The sequence below is a fragment of the Phycodurus eques genome, chromosome 8 (assembly GCF_024500275.1).
Source record: "Phycodurus eques isolate BA_2022a chromosome 8, UOR_Pequ_1.1, whole genome shotgun sequence".
Taxonomy (NCBI): Eukaryota; Metazoa; Chordata; class Actinopteri; order Syngnathiformes; family Syngnathidae; genus Phycodurus; species Phycodurus eques.
The window spans coordinates 2557155-2571497 of NC_084532.1; the positions used below are offsets into that span (position 1 = coordinate 2557155).

A 14343-nucleotide genomic window follows, 5' to 3' on the forward strand; every position below is an offset into this window, starting at 1 on the left:
GACCACAAAGTCGATCATCGAACTGCGTCCTAGGGTGTCCTGGTCCCAAATGCACATGTGGACACCCTTATGCTTGAACATGGTGTTCGTTATGGACAATCCATGACGAGCACAGAAGTCCAATAACAGAACACCGCTCGGGTTCTGATCGGGGGGGCCGTTCCTCCCAATCACGCCCTTCCAGGTCTCACTGTCATTGCCCACGTGAGCATTGAAGTCCCCCAACAGAACAATGGAGTCCCCAGCGGGGGCGCTCTCCAGCACCCCCTCCAAGGACTCCAAAAAGGGTGGGTACTCTGAACTGCTGTTTGGTGCATAGGCAAACAACAGTCACTCCGAAGGCGGAGGGAGGCTACCCTCTCGTCCACCGGGGTGAACCCCAACGTACAGGTGCCGAGCCGGGGGGCAATAAGTATACCCACACCTGCTCGGCGCCTCTCACCGTGGGCAACTCCAGAGTGGAAGAGAGTCCAACCCCTCTCGAGAGGACTGGTACCAGAGCCCAAGCTGTGTGTGGAGGCGAGTCCGACTGTATCTAGTCGGAACTTCTCGACCTCACACACCAGCTCGGGCTCCTTCCCTGCCAGAGAGGTGACATTCCACGTCCCTAGAGCCAGCTTCTGTAGCCGGGGATCGGATCGCTAAGGTCCCCGCCTTCGGCCACCGCCCAGCTCACACTGTACCCGACCCCTATGGCCCCTCCCACAGGTGGTGAGCCCATGGGAAGGGGGACCCATGTTACCCTTTCGGGCTGTGCCCGGCCGGGCCCCATGGGTGCAGGCCCGGCCACCAGGCGCTCGCCTTCGAGCCCCACCACCAGGCCTGGCTCCAGTGGGGGGCCCCGGTGACCCGCGTCCGGGCAAGGGAAAACGAAGTCCATTGTTTGTCGTCATCATTAGGGGTCTTTGAGCCGTGCTTTGTCTGGTCCCTCACCTAGGATCTGTTTGTCATGGGTGACCCTGCCAGGGGCATAAAGCCCCAGACAACTTAGCTCCTAGGATCACTGGGACACACAAACCCCTCCACCACGACAAGGGGACGGCTCAAGGAGGGGTTGTTAAAATAATTGAATTATTCATTTCATTAATGTACATTTGTTGAAATTTAGTTAAATCATGAATGGCGACATGGTCGACGACTGGTTACAGCGCCCCAAAAACATGCATGGTAGGTTAATTGGCGACTCAAGATTGCCCGTAGGTGTGAATGTGAGTGCAAATGGTTGTTTGTATATATGTGGCTGGCAACCAGTTCAGGGTGTACCCCGCCTCCTGCCCGATGATAGCTGGGATTGGCTACAACACACCCGCAACCCTAGTGAGGAGAAGCGGCTCAGAAAAGGGATGGATGGATAATCAAGGGGAGAGCTGAGTTGGAAAATGTATGTTTTATCTATACCAAATATTACTTATATTAGTTTTATACAACCTTCACATGCTTTATTGTTACATTGTGACGACTAGCTCTTTTCCGGCCATACTGTGTGTACTATTGTTCCTAACTATGTTGTGACTACTAGCTCTTTTCCGGCGATGCTGTGCGGACTAGTTGTTCCTAGGTATGTTGTGATTACTAGCTGTTTTTTGATAAAGATAAGTTGAGTGCAGCTGGACAAAGATAATTGTTAATAATTGTTGATAATTGTCTCTCTCACTTTGATATAACAAAGGTTTTTTTTGTCTGGGCTTCAGTAACGGGTGACCACTCGTAAGACTTGTACCTTTTCCTCTCTTTGCAAAGACCTCTCTTTTTTTGTAATAAAAAACTCACAAAGACAAGATTGCTTCCTTACTTATTCTGTCATAAAAAGATTTTCCAAAACAGGATCCGTATGGGACTGCTTCTGGGTCTCGACCTGGACCGCGGTCTGTCAGTTAGTGACCACTGCCTTAGAAAGCAGTACAGCTGCACACTTTGGCAATAATAAGACAAAGGCCTCAGTGCAAGAGTCTTTTATTAACAGAGATGTGGTGATGGACAGTACGAGACAACTATTTAAATCTTGTTGAAAGCCGCAACGTCGACACTCTGAACCTGAAACAGCAAGAGCAAGCACAAAACACTTGGATTAGTTTGGAAGAAATATTGTAAATAAAATAACTAATTCCTCAGAAATGATAGTGGACATCAATTCAATTTAGCTTCCTTGAAAAACATCTTCACCAACATTATTTGCAGAACAGATCCAATTCAATGTCTTGAGAACTAAGACACCTCATTTTGAGATTACCACACTGTGTAGTCATTTCTTTCTTGGAAGAGCTGAGTCCACTTTACACTGATGGAATAATTTGTATTAACTTAATGAAAAACATAGTTCCTTTCCCTTTGTATTATTCGTTTTGATTAAGCTTTACACGATCAGGATTTTTTGGGCCGATCACCAATCAGCGAGTTTACAAAAAACGATAACCGATCTGATCACAAGATGGAGCAATGTGTCTATTTAAATGACTTGTTCATTTACTATATATACTTGTGTACTTTATAGTCAGAATCTTAAAAAATATTCTCTAGTCAGGTCATGTACAGAAATTATTCAGACCCCCTTAAATTTTTCACTCTGTTATATTGCAGCCATTTGCTAAAATCATTTAAGTTAATTTTTTTCCTCATTAATGTACACACAACACCCCATATTTACAGAACAAAACTTTTGCACATTTATTAAAAAAGAAAAACTGAAATATCACACAGCCATAAATACCCTTTGCTGTGACATATATTTAACTTGGGTGCTGTCCATTTCTTCTGATCATCCTTGAGATGGTTCTACACCTTCATTGGAGTCCAGCTGTGTTTGATTATACTGAATGGACTTGATTAGGAAAGCCACACACCTGTCTATCTAGGACCTTACAGCTCACAGTGCATGTCAGAGCAAATGAGAACCATGAGGTCAAAGGAACTACCTGAAGAGCTCAGAGACAGAATTGTGGCAAGGCACAGATCTGGCCAAGGTTACCAAAAAATTATGTTGCACTTAAGGTTCCTAAGAGCACAGTTGCCTCCATAATCCTTAAATGGAAGACGTTTGGGACGACCAGATCCCTTTCTAGAGCTGGCCGTCCGGCCAAACTGAGCAATCGGGGGAGAAGAGCCTTGGTGAGAGAGGTAAAGAAGAACCCGAAGATGACTGTGGCTGAGCTCCACAGATGCAGTCGGGAGATGGGAGAAAGTTCTAGAAAGTTAACCATCACTGCAGCCTTCTTCCACCAGTCCGGGCTTTATGGCAGAGTGGCCCGATGGAAGCCTCTCCTCAGTGCAAGACACATGAAAGCCCGTATGGAGTTTGCTAAAAAACACCTGAAGGACTCCATGATGGTGATAAATAAGATTCTCTGGTCTGATGAGACCAAGGTAGAACTTTTTGGCCTTAATTCTAAGCGGTATGTGTGGCGAAAACCAGGCACTGCTCATCGCCTATCCAATACAGTCCCAACAGTGAAGCATGGTGGTGGCAGCATCATGCTGTGGGAGTTTTTTTCATCTGCAGGGACAGGACGACTGGTTACTTATTGAAGGAAAGATGAATGCGGTCAAGTACAGGGATATCCTGGACGAAAATCAGGGACAGCCTGATGAAGCCAACAGAACCGCATCATCTGCAAAAAGCAGAGATGCAATTTTGAGGCCACCAAACCGGACCCCCTGTACGCCTCGGCTGCGTCTAGAAATTCTGTCAATAAAAGTTATGAACAGAATCAGTGACAAAGGGCAGCCTTGGCATAGTCCAACCCTCACCGGAAACGAGTCCGACTTACTGCCGGTAATGCGGACCAAACTCTTGACACCGGTCGAAACAGCCCGTATCAGGGACCGAACCCTATACTCCCGAAGCACCCCCTACAGGACTCCCCGAGGGACACGGTTGAACACCTTCTCCAAGTCCACAAAACACATGTAGACTGGTAGGGCGAACTCCCATGCACCCTCGAGGACCCTGCCGAGGGTGTACAGCTGGTCTTCTGTTCCACGGCCAGGACAAAAACCACACTGCTCCTCCTGAATCTGAGATTCGACTTTCCGACGGACCCTCCTCTCCAGCACCCTCAAATAGCCCTTTACCAGGGAGGCTGAGGAGTGTGATACCCCTGTCGTTGGAACACACCCTCCTTAAAAGGGGGGAGCACCACCCCAGTCTGCCAATCCAGAGGCACTGTTTCTTTTTTAATCTGCAACAATATGGGGTGCTGTGTTTACATGAATGAGGGGGGAAAAATGAACAAATGACATTTGCAAATGGCTGCAATATAACAAAGAGTGTAAAATTTAAGGGGGTCTGAATTCTTTCCGTACTCACTGTATTCTAATCAGTAAGGTCGAACCAACATAACAGCATGACAGAAATAATTGGTGCTAATTCAACTGTAATTAAATTACTTAATTGCAATTACTTCACACACACCGAAACTTTAGAGCATGATTCAACAGAACGCTGGCATGTTTATGTACAATCGTTTGTGCTAGCTCTAGTTAACATAATGTTTTGTTGGCTGCTTGTGAGCCGTATCATTTTCTAAGTACGTGAACAGACTTCGAAACAATCCTTGAACGAACATCTTCTCCCGAGCACCGGTGACCACCACCACCACACGTTTCTCCCCATTTTGTTGTTTTTTGACCGACACAATACAGGCGCGATCCACTGTTGTTGTCGTGGTATAGAGTGTATCCGGTCGTGTTTGATTTGACAAAACCCAGTGATTGTAAATGACGTCAAAAGACATGCGACAAGGTTAAAAATAAACTAGCTTTTGGATTCGTACACATACGGTGACGCCGATTAAAGGTCTTTCGCAGATCGGATCGCCGAATTATGACAAAGCCGATCAGCATAAAATGCTAATTATCGTCCGATACCGATCAAGCCGATCAGATGGGTGTAAAGTCTACTTTTGATATAGCACTAATTGTATCGCTTGCATCTGAGATGATATTAGACGAAGACCACATTTTTGTACTGTCATGTCACCACCAACATTTTTGTCTTGTGTTGCATGATACAGCAGGTGATATGTACACGTCCTATGGAATTGATTATTTCCTTAATTTCTTAATTTAAAAATGTTTTAAACTAGGGCTCATTGTCATTGTGTTATCGTGACATAATAAAAAATAAAAAAAGAGGCTCAGCGAAGCTCCTTGTAGCTGCTGATCTACACCTTTTATGTAGATAAATGACTTCACAGAGGGGTGTTGGAATATGCGTGTTTAACTCGCTATGAAAGGACTAACAAAGCGCTTCAATAACACTGAGGCTGTCTGTAAAGTGTAGGACCAATAGTGCTTTGGTTATGTTTTTTTAACAGCACTGTTTTAACAGCATGAAATGACTCATCTGCAGGGGACGGCAACATCACTCCTACATGCAGCACTAAGATTGACTTGCAAATTTCTAATTTTGAGGAGCAATTTTTTTGCAGCTTAATTGCACAGGGAACCGAAGCAAGGGTTTTATTAAACCATAAAAATACGACAATTTAACGGGGGAGTTGAATGTAGGGCTGCAGCTAACAAATACTTTAGTACTCGAGCAGCCTACTGAAAATTCTATCAAACAATCGATTATTTGGATAAACTGTTTTTGCTTGGCTCAAGAGCAATTATGAATTGAAAAGAAAAAATAAGACATTTCACTTAACGTATTATTTTAAAGCATGAACAGCCTTGGTGCATCTTCACTTAAGCAACGAGCATTTTAGCATTTTCTGACATTAATACATTAGGTTAAGGGCTGTGCAGACCAGGTGACTCACAATAAGACAAATATTCTTTGTATCACTGCAAGTTTTCAAAGTGTTTAATTTATTCCAACTAAAATGAAAAAACCTCAAGAGAAAAGTATTTCCTTCATCTGACCCTCCTCTGTTCGGGTACGTGACCCATTTTACTCTTTAAAAAATAAAAATAAAATAAAAATAAATTGTACCGGCATTACCAGATAACTAGCAACCCTTTATTGCTCAGTGACTGTTTTTCTCAATGTCTTTGTGTCTCAAAAGTGTTCTGTCAAAGTGTTCTGTTGTCGTACTAGAGCGGCTCCAACTCCCGGAGACAAATTCCTTGTGTGTTTTTTTTCGACATACTTGGCAAATAAAGATGATTCTGATTCTGATTATTCTTCTCTGGCCATACATTTGCCACATTTTTCACCGACTTGACTCCAGAGGTGGGTAGGAACACGCTACATTTACGCTGTTACATTTACTCATGGAAGCATTTTGGATAAATTGTACTTGTCAGAGGCACGGTGGACGACTGGTTAGAGTGTCAGCCTCACAGTTCTGAGGACCGGGGTTCAATCCCCGGTCCCGCCTGTGTGGAGTTTGCATGGTCTCCCCGTGCCTGCATGGGTTTTCTCCGGGCACTCCGGTTTCCTCCCACATCCCAAAAACATGCATTAATTGGACACTCTAAATTGCCCGTAGGTGTGACTATGAGTGCGAATGGTTGGTTGTTCGTATGTGCCCTGCGATTGGCTGGCAACTAGTTCAGGGTGTACCCCGCCTCCTGCCCGATGATAGCTGGGATAGGCTCCAGCACGCCCGCGACCCTTGTGAGGAGAAGCGGCTCAGAAAATGGATGGATGGATCGATGTACTTGTCAGAGGCTCCAGCATGCCCGTGACCCTAGTGAGGAGGTGGCATGCACTGGAAAGCAGAGGGATGTAGATTAGCCAAAGTAAGACAATATACAGTCCCCTCCCAAAGTAAGGGAAAGCCAAGGTCAATTCCTTTGTTTTTGTTGTATACTGAAGACATTTGGGTTTCAGATCAAAAGATGAATATCAGAAAGTTCTTTTATTTCATGGCACTTACATTTAGATGTGTTAAACAACTCAGGACAGAGCACATTTTATTTGAAGCCACCCACTTTTCAAGTGAGCAAAAGTATTCGAGCAGACAAGTTAACTTAGTGAATAACATTTAATATTTGGTAGCATAACCTTTACTTGCAATAACTGCATCAAGCCTGCAACCCATTAACTTCAACAGACTGTTGCATTCTTCATTTTAAGCAATCAATCTAAAAGGTAACACTTCAGCAACTAGAAACACCCATCAGTCACACGTTCCAATACATTTTCTCACTTGAAAGGTGGGTGGGTTCAAACAAAAGGTGCTCTGTCCTGAGTTTTTAACACGTCTAGATGTAAATAACATGAAATAAAAGCTGGAATTCTCAACTTTTGTCTCATATTCATCTTTTGATCTGAAACACAAATGTCTTAAGTATACAAGAAAAACAAAGGAATTGACCTTGCCGTTCCAATACTTTTGGGGGGGCCCGTATATTGTCTTCGGCTAATCTTCATTCCTCTCCTTTCCAGAGCATGCCTGCACCTTTCTAACTGTTCTTCCACCTGCTCCCTGCAGATCACAATGTCACCTGTGAACATCATGGTCCACGGGGATTCTGAGCACGGCATGCAAACATCAAAGTGTAGGGTGGAAAAAGTACGCGATTCTTTTGATTAAACAACCAGTTGAGTCTCCAAACCAAGACATGTTTCATATCAGGCTATATTTCTAGAGGATATCAAACTCAAAACTGGTGTGTCTGTGTGTGTGTTTGTTTTATAGGGCAGACCAGCTTTAACCAAATACCTCCAAATAACTCTTTTCATTGATGGGACTTTAGGTTGGCTGACTCCTTGGAGATGTAATCAGCTTAGGGGTTCACATACCTTTTCCACCCTGCACTGTGAGTGTTTACATAATGTTATGAACATACAGTAATTGTTGTGTGGTATCAGTTCAAGTAGTGTTTGTCTTTTGTTCTGACTTAGATGAAAAGATTCCAAAGGGTTCACAGGTCGCATTTCAATTAGAATAGTGTCAAAAGCTTAATTTAGTTAGCTAGGTCAATTCAAAAAATTAAAGTCATATTATAGACATCTGCTACACACAGAAATATTTCCTATTTTTTTTGTATAATTTTGATGATTATTGGTTACAGCAAACAACAAAATTAACTAGATTACAAACAAATTAGATTACAAAAAAAAATAAAATCCATCCATCCATTCTCTGAACTATTTATCCTCACCAGGAATGATTATTTTTAATGTGGAAATTAGGCAGGAATTTGGCCTCTGAAAAGTATTTTCCGAAGTGTTTAATTAATCTACATAATGTTTGAGGACTGAAATAAATTGACTTTTCTACCATATTTGAATTTATTGAGATGTACCTGTAATTTTTCTTGCAACTGTTATGTACTCGTCTATGTGGAAAGGTCTCCCCCAAAATGTTACTTACATAGTCTTCAAACTTGGTGATTTCTTCTTCCAACATGTCTGTTCCAACCTTGTCATCTTCCACTACACACGAGATCTGGAGCTTCTTAATGCCATAACCCACGGGAATCAGTTTGGACATCCCCCATAACAGACCGTCAGCTTGCACAGAGCGCACGCACTCCTCCAGCTTTGCCATGTCAGTTTCATCATCCCACTAAAGAGACACGAGGAGAAGGACACATTGAGCCACCTGCCCCCAAAAAATTTTTGCGTTTTCAAGAATTGTGTCCTTAAGTGTTAATCTGCATGCAGTGATGTCTTACTGGTTTGACATCCAGTAAGATTGAGGACTTGGCAATGACAGCGGGCTTTTTGGCCTTTCTTTCTGCATACTCTTTCAACCTTTGCTCTTTGAGTTTCTCTGCCTCTTCATCATCATCACTACCAAACAAGTCTACATCATCGTCATCCACCTCCTCTTTTGCGTTGGGACTGCCGGATTGCTGGATGGTAGTTCCCTAAAAACATTGAAAATATATCTTCCTCACAAGGGACCAAGCTAATCGTGAACACAGTTGAAATAAACTGTCTGCATGCTGTACTTACATTTGTGTAGGGGACTGAAGGAGTGGGAGCTGGTGCTACAACTGCAGGGGATTTCTCCAAGACTGTTACTCGAAATTCCAGCTTGGAAAGTGATGCCCTCAAGTCTTCCACCACTAAAGACACAGAAAATCTCACCTGAAATGTTTTATATCTGTGGAATCACTTGTTTACGAAGGCAAACTGACTAACATTTACATGTTTTTTGCCACTGCATGTATGAGGGGCAGTCAAAACGTAATGAGCCTACATCCAACAATGACATCTTTTCTAAAAGGCTTAAACAATTTTTTTTTTTTTAATATACGGTATATTAGAATTAATTAGTGAAATTAAATTGGGATCATTACTTTTTGACTGCCCTTCATATAAACATGACATTTTGGCAAAAAATGCATCCCTACTTTTTTAAGCAAGCTGCATCAAGTTGGCGCTATTATTATATGCACCCAAAGGGTCAAATTTACTTGAAATTTGGTTAATACACGAGGGCTGCAAAATATATATAAAAAATCGTCAGCACGATAATGGCACCTGCAATTTGTGTATTGCAAAGATGTACAATAAATTAATATGTATACGGTACTATATGCTTTGTTGCATGCATGTGGCGTTTATCCGAGCTTGACCAATCAGATGTGACCGTAAATACACATCGCTATCCACCAGTGGCGAGGCCAGCCCTATTTTGGGTGGGCTCAAGCACACCTAAAACTTGCCTTAGCCCACCCTATGAATTTGTCCACAAATGAATTTGAAAAACCTTGTGAAAAGTTGATAAATGAGCAAATTGTGACTTAAGTTCAATGTTCATGCATTGCCTTTGAAGGGAAGATCGACCTTACCAATATGGCCGCCACATAGGGACGTCAGTTACTTAGGCACTTTTATAATGTATTGAATAAATAGATAAATCGATACATTATTATTATTATCTTTAAGTGGCGAGGCTAGCCCTATTTTGGGTCATCCACCAAATGGACTTTTTCAAGGTCTAAAAAGTTCAGATTTCAGAAGGGGATTTTCCAAAATTAGGTCATGGTTCTCAGCCCACCCAAAGTAGTCAACCTAGAATCGCCCCTGCCATCCACCCCCCGAGATGCTGGACTCCTATTGGCTAGGGCGGACCCATAGGTGTCTAGTGAGTATCTTAGCATCAGCGGGCAGAGGAAGGATGGCAGATGCGGGAGTGGAGGAAATGAACAACAAACAACTCTTGCCTTAAATGAAAAACAAAATATAGGAGCATACATATAGCCTCCTTATTTTCACACGTTAAAAAATGTATAAATGAAAATGAACCGGGATTTGAACCGCGACCCTTCGGTCACTGGACGACCTGCTCTACCAACTGAGTCACAGCCGCCCAAGTCAAATATTATAGTTTGTTGTTCAAATATTATTCAAGTTCCATTGAAAATGGATTTAGTAACAAAAAAAATGCTTAAAATTTCTCAACATACATATTTATTACGTGGGACAATTTTTAATTTTGGTACAGATTTTAACAAGAATCAGGGAAGTTGACACACAAGATTTGCTTTTGCAGGCCACATAAATGTGGAGCGCCGGATCTGGCTCCCGGGCCTTGAGTTTGACACCTGTGCATGAGCTAATAAAAATATTTTTTTATTGGCATGATAAATATCACAATACTATCGATATCGCAATATTCAACACCCGTATCGCATGCTTTTCCGATATCATGCAGCCCTAGAACACACCCTGACTATTCAAATTGAAACCACATGCCTCTCGCATGTATGCACTTCCATCGATCGAACATCGGAGCCAGCTTTCTGCGCATGCGCAATCGTTAATGAACTCGATATATACAGTCATCCTGTAAAGTATTCTCAGCGCTTCACTTCAGTTACAACCTTATTCCAATATGGAATCAAATCATGTTTTCCTCAAAATTGTGCATAGAAAACCTTAATGAAAATTAAGTTAAGAAAAGATCAAGGATGATCAGAAGGATTGTGCTCAATTTTTAGCTTCACGGCAAAGTCTATGAATAACCCGTGATTTCTGAGTTTTATTTTTTTAATACACCCACACACACATGGGGATCCTCTGCCATTCCTCCTTGCAGATCCTCTCCAGTTTTGTCAGGTTGGATGGGGAACGTTGGTGGACAGCCATTTTCAGGTCTCTCCAGAGATGCTCAATTGGGTTTAAGTCAGGGCTCTGGCTGGGCCATTCAAGAACAGTCACGGAGTTGTTCTGAAGCCACTCCTTTGTTATTTTGGCTGTGTGCTTATGGTCACTGTCTTGTTGGAAGGTGAATCTGAGTTGTCTGAGTTCCTGAGCACTCTGGAGGTTTTTGTCCAGGATATGCTTGTACTTGGCCACATTCATCTTTCCTTCGATTGCATCTTGTCCTTGCACCTGAAAAACACCCCCACAGCAAGATTCTGCCACCACCATGCTTCACTGTTGGGACTGTATTGGACAGGTAATGAGCAGTGCCGGGTTTTCTCCACACATACCGCTTAGAATTAAGGCCACAAAGTTCTATCTTGGTCTCATCAGACCAGAGAATCGTATTTCTCAACATCTTGGGAGTCCTTCAGGTTTTAGTTTTTATTTATTTATTTATTTACTTTGAGAAAACTCCATGTGGGCTTTCATGTATCTTGCACTGAGGAGATGCTTCCGTCGGGCCACTCTGCCATAAAGCCCCGACTGGTGGAGGGTGGCAATGATGGTTGACTTTCTAGAACTTTCTTCCATCACCCGACTGCATCTCTGGAGCTCAGCCATAGTGATCTTTGGGTTCTTCTTTACCTCTCTCACCAAGGCTCTTCTCCCCCGATTGCTCAGTTTGGCCGGACGGCCAGCTCTAGGAAAGGCTCTAGTCGTCCCAAACGTCTTCCATTTAAGGACTATGGAGGCCACTGTGCTCTTAGGAACCTTAAGTGCAGCAGAAATGTTTTTGTAACCTTGGCCAGATCTGTGGCTTGCCATAATTCTGTCTCTGAGCTCTTTAGGCAGTTCCTTTGATTTCATGATTCTCATTTGCTCTGACATGCACTGTGAGCTGTACGGTCTTATATAGACAGGTGTGTGGCTTTCCTAATAGAGTCCAATCAGTATAATCAAACACAGCTGGACTCCAATGAAGGTGTAGAACCATCTCAAGGACGATCAGAAGAACTGGACAGCACCCAAGTTAAATATGAGTGTCACAGCAAAGGGTCTGAGTACTTATGGCTGTGTGATATTTCAGTTTTTAATAAATCAAATTTTCTGTCAATATGGGTGCTGTGTGTACATAAATGAGGAAAAAAAGAACTTAAATGATTTTAGCAAATGGCTGCAATATAATAAAGAGTGAAACATTTAAGGGGGTCTGAATACTTTCCGCACCCACTGTATATGTGGCTATTGGAACGGCAAGGTCAATTCCTTTGTTTTTATTGTATGCTGAAGACATTTGGGTTTCAGGTCAAAAGATGACTATAAGACAAAAGTTCAGAATTCCAGCTTTTATTTCATGGTATTTACATCAAGATGTGTTAAGCCTGCGACCCATTGACTTCACCAGACTGCTGCATTCTTCATTTTAAATGCTTTTCCAAGCCTTAACTGCAGCCTCTTTCAATTCTTGCTTGTTTCTGGGGGTTTCCCCTTCAGTCCCGTCTTCAGGAGGTAAAATGCATTCTATTGGGTTAAGGTCCAGTGATTGACTTGGGCAGTCTAAGACCTTCCACTTTCCCCCCCTGATGAAGTCCTTTGTTGTGTTCGCATTGTGTTTTGGGTCACTGCCTTGTTGCATGATGAAGCTTCTCCCGATTAGTTTGGATGCATTTTTCTTAAAATTGTCAGACAAAATGGTTTTGTAGACTTCAGAATTCATTCTGCTGCTACCATCTTGAGTTACATCATAAATAAAGACTTGTGAGCCCATTGCAGAAGCAGCCATGCAAGCCCAAGCCAGGAGATTACCTCCACCATGCTTCACAGATGAGCTTGTGTATTTTGGATCATAAGCAGATCCTTTCTTCCTCCATACTTTGGTTTTTCAATGTCTTTGGTAGAGGTTAATCTTGGTCTCATCGGTCCATAAAACCTTGTTCCAAAACTTTTATGGCTCATCTCTGTACTTCTTTCAAGGTGGCCTTCAGATTCATTTTGCTGATAAGTGGTTTCCATCTTGTGATATGGCCTGTATATTTCTCTCCAAGTCTTATTCGAACAGTGGATTTTGATACCTTCGCCCCTGCCCTGTGGAGGTTGGCAGTGATGTCACTGACTGTTGTCTTTGCGCATTTCTTCACAGCTCTCACAATGTTCGTCATTAACTGCTGTTGATACCCTTGGCCGACCTGTTCAATGTCTGTTACTCAGTACACTAGTAGTTTCTTTTTCAGGACATTCCAAATTGTATTGGTAATGTTTGTGCAATAGCTCTGATTGATTTTCCCTCTTCTCTCAGCTTCAAAATGGTTTGGTTTTCTCCCATAGACAGCTTTCTGGTCTTCATGTTTGCTTCACAGCAAATGCAGTTTTCACAGGTTGAAGCCAAAGCCAAAAACAAGCAATATCTAATGTTTAAGCAATCAATCTAAAAGGCAACACCTGAGCAACTACAAACACCTATCAGTGACATGTTCCAATACTTTTGCTCACTTTAAAAGTGGGTGGCTTCAAACAAGAGCTGATCTGTCCTGAGTTGTTTAACACATCTCGATGTAAATACCATTGAAATAAAAGCTGGAATTCTGAACTTTTGTCTCATATTCATCTTTTGATCTGAAACCCAAATGTGTTCAGTATACAACAAAAACAAAGGAATTGACCATGTCGTTCCAATACTTTTGGAGGGGACTGTAATTCTTTTTTTTAGACTTAGACAAGACAAATGTCCATATCTACGTATCAAATGGATGTATTTTAACACCAAAACTGCATTATTCTAATGACTATTGAATAAAAAAGACCGAAAAAGTGTACTTTGTTCATTAGTTTTTGACAATTAAAAAAATAGCACCATCAAACAAACATGTAATAGTCTTCCGCTGTACCTCCAATTATTCACAAGTAATGCAGTACAGTTTAAACTATTCAGTCAAGTAAGAATGTGCGTACAAAAATTTACATCACAAACATAGTTGATCAAAGCATTTAAAATAATGGCTTGGGCAGTTGAGAATTTGTTTTCATCCATCCATCCATTTTCTGTCAGCATCTATTTAATACACTTGCATCAAACCATCTTTTGATCAGCATACCATAATACGGTGAGGACCTTCATGGTAAAAGTGAGCGCCACCATAACCACAGGGTCAAGGCAGATCTACTTAGCTCACGTATGTAATATACACAGCTGTAAAGATACCCTTCGGCTTGTACGAGTTAGCCAATAGTGACCACGTACAACCTCTTTCTAACAACCTCTTCCTTGTTGAAAAATCCACAGGTGGGGAGCTAAAGGGAGCATCATCTCCACCTCCCATTTAGAGAAACTAACTGAACCTATTGTATTTAAA

The 14343-nt window shown here is 42.2% G+C and overlaps 1 protein-coding gene across 1 annotated transcript in view; it reads right to left on the reverse strand.

Annotated features, from left to right (window-relative positions):
• Positions 1-1941: 1941 nt before the first annotated feature.
• Positions 1942-14343, reverse strand: part of eef1db (eukaryotic translation elongation factor 1 delta b (guanine nucleotide exchange protein)) — a 38863-nt gene continuing 26461 nt past the window's right edge. The window contains 4 exon segments of the mRNA XM_061684792.1: positions 1942-2034; positions 8265-8459; positions 8569-8763; positions 8852-8964. Coding sequence (XP_061540776.1) covers positions 1996-2034; positions 8265-8459; positions 8569-8763; positions 8852-8964 — 542 coding nt within the window. The 3' untranslated portion in view covers positions 1942-1995.